This window comes from Nerophis ophidion, linkage group LG06 (genome assembly GCF_033978795.1).
Source record: "Nerophis ophidion isolate RoL-2023_Sa linkage group LG06, RoL_Noph_v1.0, whole genome shotgun sequence".
Taxonomy (NCBI): domain Eukaryota; kingdom Metazoa; phylum Chordata; class Actinopteri; order Syngnathiformes; family Syngnathidae; genus Nerophis; species Nerophis ophidion.
In genome coordinates this window covers 77770033-77793397 of record NC_084616.1, presented here as the reverse complement: position 1 = coordinate 77793397, position 23365 = coordinate 77770033, and the positions used below count along the sequence as shown (strand labels likewise).

Below are 23365 nucleotides of genomic sequence, written 5' to 3'. Positions count from 1 at the left end.
TTGCATGTTCTCCCCGTGACTGCGTGGGTTCCTTCCGGGTACTCCGGCTTCCTCCCACCTCCAAAGACATGCACCTGGGGATAGGTTGATTGGCAACACTAAAAATTGGCCCCAGTGTGTGAATGTTGTCTGTCTATCTGTGTTGGCCCTGCGATGAGGTGGCGACTTGTCCAGGGTGTACCCCGCCTTACGCCCGATTGTAGCTGAGATAGGCGCCAGCGCCCCCCGCAACCCCGAAAGGGAATGAGCGGTAGAAAATGGATGGATGGATGGATGTGTGAATGTGAGTGTGAATGTTGTCTGTCTATCTGTGTTGGCCCTGCGATGAGGTGGCGACTTGTCCAGGGTGTACCCCGCCTTACGCCCGATTGTAGCTGAGATAGGCGCCAGCGCCCCCCGCAACCCCGAAAGGGAATAAGCGGTAGAAAATGGATGGATGGATAGCTAACGCTATATTGTAAAAAGTTTTAAAAAACTATTTACAAACACAAGCTATGGGATGACATAAGAGGAAACGTGACCCCGGAAGTGAATTATATTTATATAGCGCTTTTCTCAAGTGACTCAAAGCGCTTTACATAGTGAAACCCAATATCTAAGTTACATTTAAAGCAGTGTGGGTGGCACTGGGAGCAGGTGGGTAAAGTGTCTTGCCCAAGGACACAACGGCAGTGACTAGGATGGCGGAAGCGGGATTCGAACCTGCAACCCTCAAGTTGCTGGCACGGCCACTCTACCAACCGAGCTATGCCGCCCAGGAACAGGAACCAATTCAGTTCAAAACAGAAAATAACAAAAACATAATCCAGACCACCGAACATGACAGCAATAAAGCGCAATAAAGGAGTCATATTATTATAATTTTTTTCTAAATGTAAAAGACTTCCTTGTGGTCTACATCAGTGTTTTTCAACCACTGTGCTGCGGCACCGTGAGATACAGTCTGGTGTGCCGTGGGAGATGATCTAATTTCACCTATTTGGGGTAAAAAAATATTTTTTGCAAACCATTAATTATAGTCTGCAAATTACGTGTTGTTGAGTAACCATGTAATACTCTTCCTTATCAGCAGGTGGCGGCCGGTAGCTAATTGCTTTGTAGATGTCGGATACAGCGGGAGGCAGCGTGCAGGTAAAAAGGTATTAAATGCTTAAAGAAAAAATAAACAAAAGGTGAGTGCCCCTAAGAAAAGGCATTGAAGTTTAGGGAAGGCTATGCAGAACGAAACTAAAACTGAACTGGCTGCAAAGTAAAGAAAAACAGAATTCTGGACGACAGCAAAGACTTACTGTGGAGCAAAGATGGCGTCCACAATGTACATCCTGAACATGACAAGACAATGTCCACACGAAGAAGGATAAAAACCATGAATAAATACCATGGATTGATTAATGTGGACCCCGACTTAAACAAGTTGAAAAACTTATTGGGGTGTTACCATTTAGTGGTCAATTGTACGGAATATGTACTGTACTGTGCAATCTACTAATAAAAGTTTCAATCAATAAAAAAAAAAAAGTACATGTGGGAAATATCGCTTAAAGGAAGACATGAAAATGCAACAGGAAAATACCCCCCAAAAAAGAGAAAAAGCCACCAAAATACGAGCGCAAGACAGCAAAAAAGTCCAAATAAGACAGGGTGTGATGTGACAGTACACCTACTTTGAGACAAGAGCTGTAGTCATGCATGCTTGCTTATGCTTTAAAGTCATATCCAACAATTGCGAAAACGACTTTTAAAAGTCTACTGAGTTTCGTTTTTTTAATGATTTCTACTGGTGGTGTAAACCAAAAATAAACAAAAGGCAAGTGCCCCTAAGAAAAGGCATTGAAGCTTAGGGAAGGCTATGCAGAACAAAACTAAAGCTGAACTGGCTACAAAGTAAACAAAAACAAAATGCTGGACGACAGCAAAGACTTACTGTGGAGCAAAGACGGCGTCCGCAATGTACATCCGAACATGATGTGACAATCGACAATGTCTCCAGGAAGAAGGATTTTTCAACGCAAAAAATGTGCCTTGGCTCAAAAAACGGTTAAAAAACACTAGTCTACATAACATGTAAATGGTAGTTCTTTGGTCAAAATGTTGCATTGATGATGTTTTACACATCATTTTCAAGCCACTTTCTGACAGTCGCATCCGGATGTGCCGTTTTGTGGGCGGGTCTTATTTACGTGAATAACCTTCAGCGGCGTCTTCTCTCCGTCATCTTTGTTGTAGCGGTGTAGCGTGCAAGGACGGGAGTGGAAGAAGGGTCAAAAGACGGCGCTTACTGTTTTAATGACATTCAGACTTTACTTCAATCCATATTGGATCCGCATCTCCTCATCCGGACACAACAACAACAACAACGCCGGAAATGTGTCCCGTGAAAAACCGTCCGACCGGAACTTTCTAATAACTAAAGTTCCTTGGGTGAATAATGTCAACTCACTACACCGGTATGTTTTAGCGCTTTCATGGTGAGTTTACTGACAGATATAAGTAAGAACTTTACACTACTTTATATTAGAAATACCAACAGTGGAGGATGAATGTCACATAACAAGAAGATAGAGAAAAAGAAGAAGCTTATCGACTACATAGGTGGACACGCACACATTTTCAGGATTTATGCAAATCTCAAATACAGATCAGCAGGTACCAGAAGGTAAGAAAAGTTGCTTTTGCATAATATTGCAAAACAAAACACCAGATAATGTCTTACCTTATACACACACCATAATAATACTCCTATGTAGAAGCACAGTACAATCCATCACGCGGTGCGGCTTCATAGCTTACCAAAGTCGTACTAAAACATTTTGATAAGATTTTTGAGCGCCGTGTGTAATGTTCTATATTTTCAACGTATGTCTCTAATAACTAAAGTCCCTTGGGTGAATAATGTCAACTCACTACACCAGTATGTTTTAGCGCTTTCATGGCGAGTTTACTGACAGATATAAGTAAGAACTTTACACTACTTTATAATAGAAATAGCAACAGTGGAAGATGAATGTCACATAACGAGAAGATACATGAAAAGAAGAAGCTTATCGACAACAGTGTCGGACTACAAAGGGGGACGAGCGTATTTTTTCAGGATTTATGCAGATCCCAAATACAGATCAGCAGGTACCAGAAAGTAAGAAAAGATACTTTTGCATAATATCACGAAACAAAACACTAGATAATATGTCTTACCTTATACACACACCATAATAATACTAATCAAGCGGTGAAGCTTCATAGCTAACCAAAGTCGTACGAAGACATTTTGATGGATTTTTTAGAGCCGTGTGTAACGTTCTATATTTTCAATGGAACTCTCTAATGACTAAAGTTCCTTGGGTGAATAATGTAAACTCACTACACCGGTATGTTTTAGTGCTTTCATGGCGAGTTCACTGACAGATATAAGTAAGAACTTTACACTACTTTATATTAGAAATGGCAACAGTGGAGGATGAATGTCACATAACAAAAAGATACAGGAAAAGAAGAAGCTTATTGACTACACAGTCGGACTACAAAGGCGGACGCGCAATATTTTTCAGGATATATGCAGATCCCAAATACAGATCAGCAGGTACCAGAAGGTAAGAAAAGATGCTTTTGCATAATATCGCAAAACAAAACGCTAGATAATATGTCTTACATTATACACACACCATAATAATACTCAACCTAGCTTACCAAAGTCGTACTAAAACATTTTGATAAACTTTTTTGAGGGATCAATAAAGTACTTTCTATTTTATTGCTATAATGCGCAAATCAGAGTTAATTCTAAATTACATCAATGAGCATGAACGCCTTAATTTTCCTGATAAAACTATCTTTTAGCTCCAAAAAAATGATCAAATTAAGTCGCTCAGTCACACGCTGACTAATCATAGGAAGCCACAGACTTTCCTTCAGGGGGAACAAATACTCATTTGTGTTTGACTGCGTTTCCACGGAGCGATTACTCGCACTCGGCTAACTCCCACCAACCCAAAATAACCTCATATTCCCCACCGCACGCACGCACGCACGCACACACACACGCACGCACGCACGCACGCACGCACGCGCACACACACACACACACACACACACACACACACACACACACACACACACACACACACACAAGCACACACACGCACACACGCACGGTGGATGAACCCTGCATGGTCCAGCGCTGCACATCAGCTTTGAAAAGGCCGATAAAGGCATCACCGCCTCGTATCAAAGCTGTCTACGCTTCACTCTTCACAGCCGGCTTTCCCGATCCCTCCTACCCCGTCTCTCTCTTTTCCCGTCTTGCTTTCATTTTGGGGCGTACACAGCCCGGAGCTGACTGGATGTGAGCAGACAGCATCGCTAATACCGACTATAAATACATCTTTGTAGTACAGTAACACAGCCAGTGAGCCGTGGTATGCACTCTCCAAACCTCAGCATGTAACACACACACACACACACACACACACACACACACACACACACACACACACACACACACACACACACACACACACACACACACACACACACACACACACACACACACACACACACACACACACACACACACACCTATGTACACTGCGTCAATATTGATTCATGCCTTGGCTTCCGTTAGAGGATTTCTTACAAGGCCGAGAGATTATTGAGATGGACCATTTTACACCAGGCCTGGGCAATTATTTTACTCAAGGGGCCAGATTTTGATTAAAAAAAAGTGTGTCTGGGGGCCAGTATATCTACAAACCCCGTTTCCATATGAGTTGGGAAATTGTGTTAGATGTAAATATAAACAGAATACAATGATTTGCAAATCCTTTTCAACCCATATTCAGTTGAATATGCTACAAAGACAACATATTTGATGTTCAAACTCATAATTAACTTAGAATTTCATGGCTGCAACACGTGCCAAAGTAGTTGGGAAAGGGCATGTTCACCACTGTGTTACATCACCTTTTCTTTTAACAACACTCAATAAACGTTTGGGAACTGAGGAAACTAATTGTTGAAGCTTTGAAAGTGGAATTCTTTCCCATTCTTGTTTTATGTAGAGCTTCAGTCCTTCAACAGTCCGGGGTCTCCGCTGTCGTATTTTACGCTTCATAATGCGCCACACATTTTCCATGGGAGACAGGTCTGGACTGCAGGCGGGCCAGGAAAGTACCCGCCCTTTTTTTTTACGAAGCCACACTGTTGTAGCACATGCTGAATGTGGCTTGGCATTGTCTTGCTGAAATAAGCAGGGGCGTCCATGAAAAAGACGGCGCTTAGATGGCAGCATATGTTGTTCCAAAACCTGTATGTACCTTTCAGCATTAATGGTGCCTTCACAGATGTGTAAGTTACCCATGCCTTGGGCACTAATACACCCCCATACCATCACACATGCTGGCTTTTCAACTTTGCATCAATAATAGTCTGGATGGTTCGCTTCCCCTTTGGTCCGGATTACACGATGTCGAATATTTCCAAAAACAATTTGAAATGTGGACTCGTCAGACCACAGAACACTTTTCCACTTTGCATCAGTCCATCTTAGATGATCTCAGGCCCAGAGAAGCTAGCGGCGTTTCTGGATGTTGTTGATAAATGGCTTTCGCTTTGCATCGTAGAGCTTTAACTTGCACTTACAGATGTAGCGACCAACTGTATTTAGTGACAGTGGTTTTCTGGAGTGTTCCTGAGCCCATGTGGTGATATCCTTTAGAGATTGATGTCGGTTTTTGATACAGTGCCGTCTGAGGGATGGAAGGTCACGGTCATTCAATGTTGGTTTCCGGCCATGCCGCTTACGTGGAGTGATTTCTCCAGATTCTCTGAACCTTTTGATGATATTATGGAGCGTAGATGTTGAAATCCCTAAATTTCTTGCAATGTCACTTTGAGAAAGCTTGTTCTTAAACTGTTTGACTATTTGCTCACGCAGTTGTGGACAAAGGGGTGTACCTCGCCCCATCCTTTCTTGTGAAAGACTGAGCATTTTTTGGGAAGCTGTTTTTATAGCCAATCATGGCACCCACCTGTTCCCAATTAGCCTGCACACCTGTGAGATGTTCCAAATAAGTGTTTGATGAGCATTCCTCAACTTTATCGGTGTTTTTTGCCACCTTTCTCAACTTCTTTGTCACGTGTTGCTGGCATCAAATTCTAAAGTTAATTATTATTTGCAAAAAAAAAAAAAATGTTTATCAGTTTGAACATCAAATATGTTGTCTTTGTAGCATATTCAACTGAATATGGCTTGAAAAGGATTTGCAAATCATTGTATTCTGTTTATATTTACATCTAACACAATTTCCCAACTCATATGGAAACGGGGTTTGTACTTTTAGGAATACTAATACAAAACCTCAATAATGATTGGAAGCTAAAAACGTTATGACAGACCGCCTTAAAAAACGTAATGGAATTTTACATGAAAATAAAGAATGTGGGATTTACATTATTAATTATGAATGATAACACACTGAATATTGACAACATATTTTACAATCGGCCGAAACGCAATCACAGTGCAACAAACAGTGAAAAAACCCCACATTGTCATGTATTTGTGATCATGTTCTCTTTTGTTATGTTCTGTTTTGGTTTTGACTCCACTAGTTCCTGTTTTTGCGCACCCTGGTTTGTTTTAGTTTCCTTGACTACCCATTAGTTTTCACCTGTCATGTCACGCACCTGGTTCATTTGGACTCATGCACCTGTTAATCACCACAGCATTATTTAAGCCTGTAGTTGCCAGGCAGTCAGCCTGGCAACATCACCCTCTGCACACCCTTGATGTACTCTTGATACTGTCTAGGTATGTTTTACACGGTTTATCAGGAAGCTCCGTTACTTACACGTCCTGTACAGTTTGTACCCCATGACAGGGGTACTGACAAATACACAAAAACCCCAAAACCAGTGAAGTTGGCATGTTGTGTAAATGGTAAATAAAAACAGAATACAATGATTTGTAAATCCTTTTCAACTTATATTCAGTTGGATAGACTGCAAAGACAGGATATTTAATGTTCAAACTGTTCACTATCATGCAAAGCGAAAGCCATTTATCAACAACACCCGGAAACGGCACCGGCTTCGCTGGGCCCGAACTCTTCTAAGACCCATCCATCCATTTACTACCGCTTATTCCCTTTGGGGTCGCGGGGGACGCTGGTGCCTATCTCAGCTAAAATCAGGCGGAAGGCATTGTACACCCTGGACAAGTCGCCACCTCATCGCAGCTCTTCTAAGATGGACTGAAGCAAAGTGAAAAAGTGGTCTGTGGTCTGACGAATCCACATTTCAAATTGTTTTTGGAAACTGTGGACGTCGTACCCTCCGGACCAACTTATATTCAATTGAATAGACTGCAAAGACAAGATATTTAATGTTGGAACTGACAAACTTCATTTTATTTTCTGCAAATAATCGTCGACCTATAATTTAATGGCAGCAACACATTGCAAAAAATTTGGCACAGGGGCATTTTTACCCCATTGTTACATGGCCTTTCCTTTTAACAACACTCAGTAAACGTTTGGGAACTGAGGAGACCAAATTTTGAAGCTTACTGCATCAAAAAGCGACATCAGTGTGTAAAGGATATCACCACATGGGCTGAGGGACACTTCAGAAAACCACTGTCAGTAACTACAGTCCGTCGCTACATCTGTAAGTGCAAGTTAAAACTCTACTATGCAAAGTGAATGCCATTTATCAACAACACCCAGAGACGCCGCCGGCTTCACCAGGCCCGAGCTCATCTAAGATGGACTGATGCAAAGTGGAAAAGTCTTCTGTGGTCTGACGAGTCAACATTTCTAATTGTTTTTGGAAACTGTGGACGTCGTGTCCTCCGGACCAAAGAGGATTTGCAAATCCTTTTCAACTTATATTCAATTGAATAGACTGCAAAGACAAGATATTTAACGATCGAACTAAGAATTTTTTGAATTAAAAAAAAAAAAATCATTAACTTAGAATTTAATGGCAGCAACACATTGCAAAAAAGTTGGCACAGGGGCATTTTTACCACTGTGTTACATGGCCTTTCCTTTTAACAACACTCAGTAAACGTTTGGGAACTGAGGAGACCAAATTATGAACCTTACTGCATCAAAAAGCGACATCAGTCTGTAAAGGATATCACCACATGGGCTCAGGAATACTTCAGAAAACCACTTGACAGTTACCACAGTTCGTCGCTACATCTGTAAGTGCAAGTTAAAACTCTACCATGTAAAGCAAAAGCCATTTATCAACAACACCCGGAAACGCCGCCGGCTTCGCTGGGCCCGAGCTCATCTAAGATGGACTGATGCAGAGTGGAAAAGTGATCTGTGGTCTGACGAGTCCACATTTCAAATTGTTTTTGGAAACTGAGTGTCTATTAGTGGTAACTTACACATCTGTGAAGGCACCATTAATGCTGAAAGGTACATGCAGGTTTTGGAGCAACATATGTTGTCATCCAAGCAACGTTTAATGGACGCCCCTGCTTATTTCAGCAAGACAATGCCAAGCCACATTCTGCACGTGTTACAACAGCGTGGCTTCTTAGTAAAAGAGTGTGGGTGGGTACTAGACTGACCTGCCTGTAGTCCAGACCTGTCTCCCATTGAAAATGTGCATTATTAAGCCTAAAAACCCACAATGGAGACCCCGGACTGTTGAACAACTTAAGCTGCACATCAAGCAAGAATGGGAAAGAATTCCACCTGAAAAGCTTCAAAAATGTGTCTCCTCAGTTCCCAAACGTTTACTGAGTGTTGTTAAAAGGAAAGGTCATGTAACACACTGGTAAAAAAGCCCCTGCACCAACTTTTTTGCAATGTGTTGCTGCCTTTAAATTCTAAATTAATGATTTTGAAAAAAAAAAAAAAGTTTCTCAGTTTGAACATTAAACATCTTGTCTTTGCAGACTATTCAATTAAATATAAATTGAAGCCAACTTCACTGGTTTTGGGTTTTGTAGATAACCACCACTGTGAACAACAAAAATACCGTACATCATGTCAATACAATCCACAAAATCAAAAGCCAAGGTGTACAAAAGCACATTCAACATCAGCCACAAAATTAATCTGATCGCTCCTCCCACCAGTTATCAACAATCACCACACACACACACACACACACACACACACACACACACACACACACACACACACGAGATGTTCTTATTTAAACGGGGATAGCAGCTCCATTCTATGTGTCATACTTCATCATTTCGCCATATTGCCATATTTTTGCTGAAAGGATTTAGTAGAGAACATCCACGATAAAGTTTGCAACTTTTGGGCGCTAATAAAAAAGCCTTGCCTGTACTGGAAGTAGCAGACGATGTGCGCATGACGTCACGGGTTGTGGAGCTCCTCACATCTGAACATTGTTTACAATCATGGCCACCAGCAGCGAGAGCGATTCGGACCGAAATAGCAAAGATTTCCCCATTAATTTGAGCAATTACTAGGATAATTCTGGAAAATCCCTTATCTGCTTATTGTGTTACTAGTGTTTTAGTGAGATTATATAGTCGTACCTGAAAGTCGGAGGGGTGTGGCCACGGGTGTGGTGAACGCCAGTGTCTCTGAGGGAATAATAATAATAATAATAATGGATTAGATTTATATCGCGCTTTTCTATTGTTATATACTCAAAGCGCTCACAGAGAAGTGGGAACCCATCATTCATTCACACCTGGTGGTGGTAAGCTACATCAGTAGCCACAGCTGCCCTGGGGTAGACTGACGGAAGCGTGGCTGCCAGTTTGCGCATACGGCCCCTCCGACCACCACCATTCATTCATTCATCATTCATTCACCAGTGTGAGCGGCACCGGGGGCAAAGGGTGAAGTGTCCTGCCCAAGGACACAACGGCAGCGACTTTGATGTCCATAGGTGGGAAGCAAACCTGCAACCCTCAGGTTTCTGGCACGGCCGCTCTACCCACTACGCCATGCCGCCCCACGCAACTGCCTCTTTCACAGCTGCAGGAAGAACGACGCAAGCCTTGCTCATGTCTATGGTAAGAGCCAACTTATTACCACAATTTTCTCACCAAAACCTGCCGGTTGACATGTGGTCGGGAACCATGTTCGCTTGACCGCTCTGATCCATAGGAAAGCTTCACCTTCGGGAATGTAAACAAGGAAACACCGGCTGTGTTTGTGTTGCTAAAGGCAGCTGCAATACACCGCTTCCCACCTACATCTTTCTTCTTTGACGTCTCCATTATTAATTGAACAAATTGCAAAAGATTCAGCAACACAGATGTCCAGAATACTGTGGAATTATGCGATTAAAGCAGACTACTTATAGCTTGGATCGGGCTGGAAAATAATGTCCGCTACAACCCGAGACGTCACGCGCATACCGACGTTTTCAACAGGATACTTCGCGCGAAATTTAAAATTGCAACTTAGTAAACTAAAAAGGCCGTATTGTCATGTGTTGCAATGTTAATATTTCATCATTGATATATAAACTATCAGACTGCGTGGTCGCTAGTAGTGGCTTTCAATAGGCCTTTAATGCCATTGCTCCGTCTACCAATTATTGACAACCACCACCACTTTGCAAAGGTAAACAGAGCAACTGGAAATAATCTCCAACGGCCCTATGGTTGAGAAACACTGGTCTAGTTCATGCAAGAGCACATGCATGCATGTATGTCATGTCGGTGTTGCGTCATTTAGTACCGTTTTTTTTCCGGACTATAGTGCACCAGACTATAAGGCACACTGCCGATGAGCAGATGTAGTCAGGTCTATTTTCATAAAATAGGCACACCGGATTATAGGGTGATTTAAAGGGCTCATACTCTTTTGTTTTTGTTTCTAAATGGAAAATACAAGTACCAATGATTGTCACACACACACACTAGGTGTGGCGAAATTAGTCTCTGCATTTGACCCATCACCCATGATCACCCCCTGGGAGGTGAGGGGAGCAGTGAGCAGCAGCGGTGGCCGCGCCCGGGGATAATTTTTGGTGATTTAACCCCCAATTCCAACCCTTGATGCTGAGTGCCGAGCAGGGAAGTAATGGCTCCCATTTTTATAGTCTTTGGTATGACTCGGCCGGGGTTTGAACTCACAACCTACCAATCTCAGGGCGGCGCTCTAACCACTAGGCCACTGAAAACCTGAATAAATATTATACTAGGATTTAGGATATTTTTCGGACCATAGGGCACACCGAATTAAAAGGCGCACTGCTGATGAGCAGGTGTAGTCAGGCGCTGGGAGGGATGGGGGTCACCCACATCTGCGGTCCTCTCCAAGGTTACTCTTTGTCATCCCACTGAGTTGAGTTTTTCCTTGCCCTGATGTGGGACCTATACCGAGGATGTTGTTGTGGCTTGTGCAGCCCTTTGAGACACTTGTGATCTAGGGCTATATAAATAAACATGGATTGATACTTTGTATTAGAAATGTCCCATAACAAGAAGATAGAGACAAAAAAATAAGCTTATTGACTATGGTGTAGACACGGACTACAATGGCGGAAATTTTCAGGACTTATGCAGATCCCCCCAAAAAATCAGCAGGTACCAGAAAGTAAGAAAAGTTGTTTTTGCATAATATTGCAAAACAAAACGCCGAATAATATGTCCGCTAATGGGTGCTATTTTGGGGTCCTTTTTACACACACCATAATTGTACTCGTACTGTCATGATCTGCTGCTCAGATCATGTCATATTCTGTTTGTGTTCCATCTTTGTATTGTGTTCTGTTGGTGTTGACTTCCTTAGTTCCTGGTGGCACTTCCTGTTTGTTTCCGTTGCCATAGTTACGCATTACAGTCACCTGCCTCTTGTGTTTTACGCACACCTGCTTTGTAATTATTCTCCTTATTTAAGCCTGCTTTTCGTTTACTCGTCCTCGCATTCTAGAAGTTTCTATTCCATGCAACAGGTGACGACGCTGTTTCCCGATTGTGGTAAAACCTGTTTTTCTACTTGCTAGCTTCCGCGCTATGCTTCTTGTGTTTGTTCCCTAGCTCACATGCTAGCGCTTTAGTTCTTTCTAGCTCCCATGCTAGTTCTGTTTGTTTTGCCTTTAGTGCCTTGTGCAAGTTTTTCTGCTCCTAGTTTGTTTTTATAGTATAAATAAATCATAATTTCTTACCTTCACGCTGCATCAGTGAGAGAACGCACCCCCATCACCACAATGCCAGCTAACCGTCACACGTACCTCTGACTACGGTAGCCGCAATGCTCCGACAATCCATCAATCGGCGCGGCTTCAAAGTCGTACTAAAACATTTTGACGGATGTTTGAGCTCCGTGTGTAATGTTCTTCATTTTCAATGGAACATTTAAAGTTTCAGTGTTGTTTACTGGCGTCATATTGCAGTCTACACTTATCTCTTATGTGTGACTGCCATCTACTGGCCACACTTATTATTAAACCATGTGACAAACTGCTTCGAGGTCGGTAAGCACAACCAGAATTATGCCGTACATTTGGCGCGCCGGGTTATAAGGCACACTGTGGATTTTTGAGAAAATGAAAGGATTTTAAGTGCGCCTTATAGTCCGGAAAATGCGGTAATCAGCGGGGTCGCTCCTCTTGTTGTAAATAAATATCTGCAGGGTGTGCGTTACACAAACGTGTGCTGCGACTCACCTTTCATCTGTGATTCATACTCGGCCAGGCTGCCCTTCTCCCTCCTCAGTTTTCCATGGGATGTCATCATCTTCGCTCCCCGATGATGCCAGTCTCTCCCCGAGTCCTCTTCTTCTTTAACCTTCCAACCTCAGGGCCTGTGCTGACTCCGCGGTCTGTGACCTTCTCCCTTCCCCCCCCACCCCCAACCCCCCCGACCGTTGGCTCGATCTACAGCCGGACGCAGAGCAGGGGCATCATCAGCGTCGGTCGGCCGCACTCGCCAGGGACGATAGGCCGGTTGGGTGTGTCCATGGATCGCCGATCCATGGGCTGGACTGGCCTGGGATACAGAGAGGAGAGGATCATGTCGAGAGGATATGGATGGATGGAGGAGGACAGCTGGGAGCGAGGGAGGGAGATATATGGCGAGCCCGAAGAGAAAATGAGAGAGCGGGAGGGAAAGGGGACAATTGAGGCCAGGGCGACGAGAGCAAATGGGACAGTGACATCGCATTTAGTAGGAGGGGACAGTCTGATGGGGGCCACGGACAGCGTGATGAGGAGGGCGATGACGGAGGAAGGGGGATGGGAGGATGAGAGGTGTTGAGTAACAACAGTGAAATACATTCAGTGCTTCAAGATTGGGAATGTCCCCGCAGAAGAAAAGCAGCACATTTAAAAGGGAAACTCACCTGCTTTTACACCTTTAACAGATAATAATAAGAGCTGTCCGATATTGTCTTTTTATTCCAGCGAGTTCATCCATTTTGGGGAGAATTGAGGGGATAATTATGATGCATTCAAGAGTCTTACGGCCAGAAGGAAGAAGCTGTTACAGAACCCGGTGTTTCTGCTTCGGAGGCTGTGGAACCTCTTTCTAGAGTCAGAGACCGAGTTAAATTTGGCTCAATGAGGAGAACGCATGGAGCTGCGCACTAAGTCACAGTCTCGCCTGACGCTCTAAGGTACAGCTCCCGCGTCCCTCTATTTATTCAGGAGTTCCCCAGTCAACATCAGGTGGAGGGGGGTAGCGGGGGGTATATATTATAGCGTCCCGGAAGTTAGTGCTGCAAGGGGTTCTGGGTATTTCTTCTGTTGTGTTTATGTCGTGTTACTGTGAAATACATTCAGTGCTTCAAGATTGGGAATGTCCCTGTGGAAGAAAAGCAGCGCATTTAATAGGGAAACTCACCTGCTTTTACACCTTTAACAGATAATAATTAGAGCTGTCCGATATTGTCTTTTTATTCCAGTGAGTTCATCCATTTTGGGGGGAATTGAGGGGATAATTATGATGCATTCAAGAGTCTTACGGCCAGAAGGAAGAAGCTGTTACAGAACCCAGTGGTTCTGCTTGGGAGGCTGTGGAACCTCTTTCTAGAGTCAGAGACAGAGTTAAATTTGGCTCAATGAGGAGAACGCATGGAGCTGCGCACTAAGTCACAGTCTCGCCTGACGCTCTAAGGTACAGCTCCCGCGTCCCTCTATTTATTCAGGAGTTCCCCAGTCAACATCAGGTGGAGGGGGGTAGCGGGGGGGTATATATTATAGCGTCCCGGAAGTTAGTGCTGCAAGGGGTTCTGGGTATTTCTTCTGTTGTGTTTATGTCGTGTTACTGTGAAATACATTCAGTGCTTCAAGATTGGGAATGTCCCCGTGTAAGAAAAGCAGCGCATTTAATAGGGAAACTCACCTGCTTTTACACCTTTAACAGATAATAATTAGAGCTGTCCGATATTGTCTTTTTATTCCAGCGAGTTCATCCATTTTGGGGAGAATTGAGGGGATAATTATGATGCATTCAAGAGTCTTACGGCCAGAGGGAAGAAGCTGTTACAAAACCTGGTGGTTCTGCTTCGGAGGCTGCGGAACCTCTTTCTAGAGTCAGAAACAGAGTTCAATTTGGCTCAATGAGGAGAACGCATGGAGCTGCGCACTAAGTCACAGTCTCGCCTGACGCTCTAAGGTACAGCTCCCGCGTCCCTCTATTTATTCAGGAGTTCCCCAGTCAACATCAGGTGGAGGGGGGTAGCGGGGGGTATATATTATAGCGTCCCGGAAGTTAGTGCTGCAAGGGGTTCTGGGTATTTCTTCTGTTGTGTTTATGTCGTGTTACTGTGAAATACATTCAGTGCTTCAAGATTGGGAATGTCCCTGTGGAAGAAAAGCAGCGCATTTAATAGGGAAACTCACCTGCTTTTACACCTTTAACAGATAATAATTAGAGATGTCCCATTATGGCTTTTTTTGCCGATATCCGATATTGTCCAACTCTTAATTACTCATTCGGATATCAACCGATACCAATATATACAGTTGTGGAATGAACACATTATTATGCCTAATTTTGTTGTGACGCTGAGTGCCAAGCAGGGAGGTAATGGGTTCCATTTTTATAGTCTTTGGTATGACTCAGCTGGGTTTTAAACTCACAACCTACCAATATCAGGGCGGACACTCTAACCACTAGGCCATCGACGTCTGCAGGCCATATCGCCTAACCCTAATTCAAAGATCCTTTGACTGGATCTCAGGGGCCAAGCCCAACTCCTAAAAAACAACCTGTGGGAAGGCGTGGCCGGCAGACCGACTGCGAGGTGGGGCACGCCGGGGCTTACTCCGAGATGGCGGCGAGGAAGCGTGGCCGACGGGACAGCGGTGAGGCGGGGCGCGCCGGGATCGACGGCGTAATAAACGTCAGGTACGTGGATCGCCCAGCTGGGCACAATTGTGTAATCCCCTCCCAGTGTGAAAAAGGGAGGAAGAAGAAGGAGCTGGAGAGACTCGAGCACGAGGGGAGGGAAAGCGACCAAGAGCGAGCCGCAGACGAAGACGAGGGCGGCTGAAAAGCAACCGGAGGAGCGAGCGGTTCGAGAGGAGAGGAGCTGAAAAGCGACCCGACATGCACTACGTATTTATTGCAAAATAAAAAGTCACAAACCTGTTCCAGTCATGTCTGTGCTTGGTGGTCCATGAAACCCGGACGACAGTGAGAGACTGTCACACAACCCCACACCATAATTCCTCCTCCACCAAAATCCACACTCGGCACAATGCAGTCCGAAATGTACCGTTCTCCTGGCAACCTCCAAACCCAGCCGACAGTTGACTTTGCAATTTTTTAGGAGCGACGACGTTTCACGATGGGGGGGCGGTACCTCTGGATTGACAGACCGGGGTGGTGGTCCCTCTCTTTAAGAAGGGGAACCGGAGGGTGTGTTCCAACTATCATGGGATCACACTCCTCAGCCTTCCCGGTAAGGTTTATTCAGGTGTACTGAAGAGGAGTCAAACCCCGGATTCAGGGGGAACAGTGTGGTTTCCGTCCTGATTGTGGGACTGTGGACCAGCTCTATTCTCTCGGCCCAACCACTCTACATGTGCTTTGTGGACTTGGAGAAGGCATTGGACCGTGTCCCTCGGGAAGTCCTGTGGGGAGTGCTCAGAGAGTATGGGGTATCGGACTGTCTGATTGTGGCGGTCCACTCCCTGTATGATCAGTGTCAGAGCTTGGTCCGCATTGCCGGCAGTAAGTCGGACACATTTCCAGTGAGTCTTGGACTCCACCAAGTCTGCCCTTTGTCACCGATTCTGTTCATAACTTTTATGGACAGAATTTGTAGGCGCAGTCAAGGCGTTGAGGGGTTCCGGTTTGTTGTCCGCGTGTTTATGTCTCTGCTTTTTGCAGATGATGTGGTCCTGATGGCTTCATCTGACCGGGATCTTCAGCTCTCACTGGATCGGTTCGCAGCCGAGTGTGAAGCGACCGGAATGAGAATCAGCACCTCCAAGTCCGAGTCCATGGTTCTCGCCCGGAAAAGGGTGGAGTGCCATCTCTGGGTTGGGAAGGACACTCTGCCCCAAGTGGAGGAGTTCAAGTACCTAGGAGTCTTGTTCACGAGTGGGGGAAGAGTGGATGGTGAGATCGACAGGCGGATCGGTGCGGCGTCTTCAGTAATGCGGACGTTGTATCGATCCGTTGTGGTGAAGAAGGAGCTGAGCCGGAAGGCAAAGTTCTCAATTTACCGGTCGATCTACGTTCCCATCCTCACCTATGGTCATGAACTTTGGGTTACGACCGAAAGGACAACATCACGGGTACAAGCGGCCCAAATGAGTTTCCTCTCCCTTAGAGATAGGGTGAGAAGCTCTGCCATCCGGGAGGAACTCAAAGTAAAGCCGCTGCTCCTCCACATGGAGAGGAGCCAGATGAGGTGGTTCGGGCATCTGGTCAGGATGCCACCTGAACGCCTTCCTAGGGAGGTGTTTAGGGCACATCTAACCGGGGAAGACCCAGGACATGTTGGGAAGACTATGTCTCCCGGCTGGCCTGGAACGCCTCGGGATCTCAGCTGGACGAAGAAGCTGGGGAGAGGCTGCTGCCCCCGAACCCCGACCTCGGATTACCGGAAGACGATGGATGGATGGACATTTCACGACTAGGATTTGTTGCACAGGTGGCATCCTATGACAGTTCCACGCTGGAAATCACTGACAGCGGCTCATTCTTTCACAAATGTTTGTAAAAACGGTCTCCTTGCCTAAGAGCTTGATTTTATTCACCGGGACCAAGTGATTAGAACACCTGATTCTCATCATTAGGATGGGCACTGTAGTCTATATATGGGATCAGGCTGATATTCTACAGGCTTGCAAATGGAACATTTCTGTGTGAAAGCACAAAGAAAGGCTGAAAAAGAGCCATCTTACACAGTCGTCACACATTTGACTGGCACAAGAAAAGAAGGTAAGAACTGGCGTTGGCCACATCCTGAGCCTCAGAGGGTTTCCGCTCCTCCGCAACGAGCGGCAAAGTGTGCCAGTTTTTGACTTGATCCTCCCTCCGTGAGCAAAGCATAAAAACAGCTCTGAGAAAACCAGCATTAGTGCAATTCTGATTAAAAAAAAAAAAAAAGCTCCAATTTCATTTCTCAGGCTACGAAAAAAGCAATTGAAAAAGTTAATGGAGATTTACGGTGAATAAATGAGAGAAGGATTTCCCTCTGCGGAGGACACCGAGACCTTGGAGGCCTTCATCAGCACATGACCTTAATCGGCACGGAACGGAGTGAAAAGATATTCCAGGGAGAGGAGAGAAAGTGTGACGGACTTAATGATATTATAGGAAAAAGGACAAAAGCGAAGCCAAAAAAAAAGGGTTTAAAAGGACAATGTCGGTTGAGAATTTAGTAGGATTTTGCAGTAGAGTCATTTAATATTGTGCTGTGTTCACTTTCTTAGAGGATCACATTCCAAAAAGATGAGGGTTATGAGGAGGCTTTGTACCCGTGATACAAGTTTGATTGACTGATTGAAACTTTTATTAGTAGATTGCACAGTACAGTACATATTCTGTACAATTGACCACTAAAAAGTAACACGTTCTTTAACTTCTTTAAGTCGGGGTCCACGTTAATCAATTCATGGTAAGTCAAGACTATCAACGGGTTGGTGGATATAAAACTAGGGATGTCCGATAATATCAGACTGACGATATTATCGGCCGATAAATGCTTTAAAAATTATCGGTATCAAAAAGTACAAACCCCGTTTCCGTATGAGTCTGGAAATTGTGTTAGATGTAAATATAAACAGAATACAATGATTTGCAAATCCTTTTCAACCCATATTCAGTTGAATATGCTACAAAGACAACATATTTCATGTTCAAACTGATAAACATTAACTTTAGAATTTGATGCCAGCAACACGTGACAAAGAAGTTGGGAAAGGTGGCAATAAATACTGATAAAGTTGAGGAATGCTCATCAAACACTTATTTGGAACATCCCACAGGTGTGCAGGCTAATTGGGAACAGGTGGGTGCCATGATTGGCTATAAAAACAGCTTCCCAAAAAATGCTCAGTCTTTCACAAGAAAGGATGGGGCGAGGTACACCCCTTTGTCCACAACTGTGTGAGCAAATAGTCAAACAGTTTAAGAACAACATTTCTCAAAGTGACATTGCAAGAAATTTAGGGATTTCAACATCTACGCTCCATAATATCATCAAAAGGTTCAGAGAATCTGGAGAAATCACTCCACGTAAGCGGCATGGCCGGAAACCAACATTGAATGACCGTGACCTTCCATCCCTCAGACAGCACTGTAACAAAAACCGACATCAATCTTTAAAGGATATCACCACATGGGCTCAGGAACACTTCAGAAAACCACTGTCACTAAATACAGTTGGTCGCTACATCTGTAAGTGCAAGTTAAAGCTCTACTATGCAAAGCCAAAGCCATTTATCAACAACATCCATAAACCCCGCCGGTTTCTCTGGGCCCGAGATCATCTAAGATGGACTGATGCAAAGTGGAAAAGTGTTCTGTGGTCTGACGAGTCCACATTTCAAATTGTTTCTGGAATTATTTAACACTACGTCATCCGGACCAAAGGGGAAGCGAACCATCCAGACTGTTATCGACGCAAAGTGTAAAAGTCAGCATGTGTGATGGTATGGGGGTGCATTAGTGCCCAAGGCATGGGTAACTTACACATGTGTGATGGTATGGGGGTGTATTAGTGAACAAGACATGGGTAACTTACACATGTGTGATGGTATGGGGGTGTATTAGTGAACAAGACATGGGTAACTTACACATGTGTGATGGTATGGGGGTGCATTAGTGCCCAAGGCATGGGTAACTTACACATCTGTGAAGGCACCATTAATGCTGAAAGGTACATACAGGTTTTGGAACAACAAATGCTGCCATCTAAGCGCCGTCTTTTTCATGGACGCCCCTGCTTATTTCAGCAAGACAATGCCAAGCCACATTCAGCACGTGTTACAACAGCGTGGCTTGTTTAAAAAAAAGAGTGCGGGTACTTTCCTGGCCCGCCTGCAGCCAAGACCTGTCTCCCATGGAAAATGTGTGGCGCATTATGAAGCGTAAAATAGGACAGCGGAGACCCCGGACTGTTGAAGGACTGAAGCTCTACATAAAACAAGAATGGGAAAGAATTCCACTTTCAAAGCTTCAACAATTAGTTTCCTCAGTTCCCAAACGTTTATTGAGTGTTGTTAAAAGAAAAGGTGATGTAACACAGTGGTGAACATGCCCTTTCCCAACTACTTTGGCACGTGTTGCAGCCATGAATTTCTAAGTTAATTATTATTTGCAAAAAAAAAACGAAGTTTATGAGTTTGAACATCAAATATGTTGTCTTTGTAGCATATTCAACTGAATATGGCTTGAAAAGGATTTGCAAATCATTGTATTCTGTTTATATTTACATCTAACACAATTTCCCAACTCATATGGAAACGGGGTTTGTAAAATGTATGACTTCGTAAAACGCCGCTGTGTACACAGACGTAGGGAGAAGTACAGAGCACCAATAAACCTTAAAGGCCAATCACAAAATATATTTTCACACACACAAGTGAATGCAATTCATACTTGGTCAACAGCCATACAGGTCACACTGAGGGTGGCCGTATAAACAACTTTAACACTGTTACAAATATGCGCCACACTGTGAACCCACACCAAACAAGAATGACTAACACATTTCGGGAGAACATCCGCACCGTGACACAACATAAACACAACAGAAGAAATACCCAGAACCCCTTGCAGCACTAACTCTTTTCTTTCTTTTTCTACCATTTTGTCTTTGCGTGCCGGCCCAATCACATAATATCATCGGCTTTTCACACACACAAGTGAATGCAATTCATACTTGGTCAACAGCCATACAGGTCACACTGAAGGTGGCCGTATAAACAACTTTAACACTGTTACAAATACGCGCCACACTGTCAACCCACACCAAACAAGAATGACAAACACATTTCGGGAGAACATCCGCACCGTAACACAACATGAACACAACAGAACAAATACCCAGACCCCCTTGCAGCACTAACTTTTTTTTTCTCCTATTCCCCCCACTTGTTTACCTGTATCTGACCTTTTTTGTAAGGGGCGCCAGAAGTTGGCCGACCCGTCAGCGATCCTGTTCTGTCTCCCTGTGCGGTTTGTCTGATCTTGAATAGGATTGTGATGAAAATTTTAATTTCCCCTCCGGGATTAATAAAGTATGTCTGATTCTGATTCCAGGACGTTACAATACACCCCCCGCAACCTCCTTACCCCCCACACCTCAACCCCGCCCACCTCAACCTCCTCATGCTCTCCAAGCTGCTGTTTTGAGGCATGTTTAAAAATAAATAATGCACTTTATGACTTCAATAATAAATATGGCAGCGCCATGTTGGCATTTTTTTACATAAATTGAGTTGATTTATTTTGGAAAATGTTGTTACATTGTTTAATGCATCCAGCGGGGCGTCACAAGAAAATTAGGCATAATAATGTGTTCATTCCACGACTTGGTATCGGTTGATATCGGAATCGGTAATTAAGAGTTGGACAATATCTGACATGGGAAAAAAAGCCATTATCGGACATCTCTATAAAAAAAACGCCACTCAAGAACAAATGTCTCGGAGAGATAAATCACGGTGATAAACTGGGGGATTTTTGGGCAATTTCTCCGAATTGAAGAGGAAAAAAAAAAAAAGGTGACATCTCATCAGATGCCACACAGGATATGTTGTAAGATGCAAAGTAGACGTTTGTCTTTGGCTGATAGTGAGCGGGCGTTCTTTTGCAGCTGCACTCTGTAACTACACCAAACTTGTGTTGTAATCAAGGATCTTTCAGCCTGTTCTTGCACTAAAATCTAAGTAACATGAAATATCTCAAATAAGGCTGATATTTGCTTATTTTCTGTCTTCTCACTAAGCAGATTTTATGTTAGTGTTTTACTTCTTTTGAGGGTTTTGCTCCTAAATGATTTTAGTAAGATATTACAGCTTGTTGCTGAGGTTTTATGACCTACATTGAGTAAAACATGCTTGAAACTAGAATATCAACTGTTGCAAAGCTGTGTCATCACACTGCAAAAAGTCAGTGTTCAAAAACAAAACAAAAATCAAAAAAATGAGGGGTATTTTACTTGAACTAAGCAAAATTATCTGCCAATAGGTTCGAGTCCCACAAGTTCCGCCGCCGGCCAGGATGCCCAAAATGTCCAAAACGCGCCCAGCAAAGTCCCACAGGAAGGTGGGGACAAAAGTGAGAAAAGTCGGGGAAATGTTCAAAAGTCCCACCCGGGTTCGAGTGTGCACTCAAACTCAAACTCGAACCCGGTTGGGACTCGAACCTGGGTAGGTATTTAGAACATTTTGGGGGACTTTTGCAGACTTTTCTCATTTTCCCCCCCTACTTCCCGTGGGACTTTGCTGGGTGCGTTTTGGACATTTTTTGTATCCCAGGACTTGTGTGGCCGGCGGCGGGACTCGTGGGACTGGAATCCTGGGGAGGTATTTTGGACACAATTGGGACTTTTGAACATTTTGGCCGCCTTTTCCCCCTTTTCTTCCCGGCCTTCCTGTGCACCATTGCTGGGTGTGTTTTGGACACTTGGACAAAAATAGTTTCAAGCATATTTTACTCAAAATAGGTCATAAAATGTCGGAAAGAAGCTGTAATATCTTACTGAGATCATTTAGGAGCAAAACACTTAAAACAAGTAAAACACTCGAACATAAAATCTGCTTAGTGAGAAGAATTATCTTACCAGACAGAAAATAAGCAAATATCAACCTTATTTGAGATATTTCATCTTACTTAGATTTCAGTTTTTGCAGTGCAACACTCACAAGTATAAAACTACTTTTTTAATGTAATAATTTCTTATTACGAGCATGGAAAAAAAAATGACTGACACAATTGTGTCTCATTTTAAAACAGATGACAGCCAAATGGACTTTGCTGTTTTATTTTTGTCATGCCTGTTAATTTGGGTTTATGTTTGATCATGTTTATGTTTTGTTTTTGGACTCTTGTTTCCCGTTTTGCACTTCCTGGTTTTGTTTGTTTCCATAGTTACTCATTAGTTTCCACCTGGTCTCCAAGTCGCGCCCCTGTGCTCAGCCTCACACCTGTTAGTAATCATCATCACAGTCCTTATTTATACCATTCTGTTTCTGTCCTCGTCCTGGGAACTTATGCTGTACTTGCTGCTTGCTTGTGTACTTGCGATATCTACCAGACTTTGTATTGAACCCTGATGACCACGCACTTATCTTCCCACGCTGATTATTGATTTGATCAGGCAATGTAAGATCTTGTTTATATTTATGCTTCTGTGCAAGTTTTTGGTTTGTTTTGTACCATTGATAGGATCTTTTGTTGATTTGTATTTAGTCATGCCATTGTGCTGTTTTGTTTGGAGTTTAGTATAATCATCCGCCACTGAGCGCCCCCTTTGTTTTCCCTTTTTGTATTATAGTGTGTAAATAAATTAATCATGTACTCACATTCACGCCTGGCTCGTTCCGAATATTCTCTGCATCGAAGAAGAAAAACTAATTCAAGTCAAAGTCCTGACAATTGTCAATGAAACAATAGAAAATATTTACTCGTATAGTAGTACACTTATTAGTGAGAATATGCACATTTTAACGTATTTTGGGGTTCATAATATCATCAAAAGGTTCAGAGAATCTGGAGAAATCACTCCACGTAAGCGGTATGGCTGGAAACCAACATTAAATGACGGTGACATTCGATCCCTCAGACGACACTGTATCAAAAACCGACATCAATCTCTAAAGGATATCACCACATGGGCTCAGGAACACTTCAGAAAACCACTGTCACTAAATACAGTTGGTTGTTACATATGTAAGTGCAAGTTAAAGCTCTACAATGCAAAGTGAAATCAATTTATCAACA

The 23365-nt window shown here is 43.6% G+C and overlaps 1 protein-coding gene across 2 annotated transcripts in view; it reads right to left on the bottom strand.

Moving 5' to 3' along the window:
* arhgap4b (Rho GTPase activating protein 4b) overlaps positions 1-23365 on the bottom strand; it is an 84732-nt gene that overhangs the window by 52087 nt on the left and 9280 nt on the right. For both annotated transcript variants that reach the window (XM_061904892.1, XM_061904893.1), the window contains exon 2: positions 12625-12946. In XM_061904892.1, the coding sequence (XP_061760876.1) occupies positions 12625-12694 (70 nt within the window). In that variant the 5' untranslated portion in view covers positions 12695-12946. The remainder of the gene's footprint in view (positions 1-12624; positions 12947-23365) is intronic.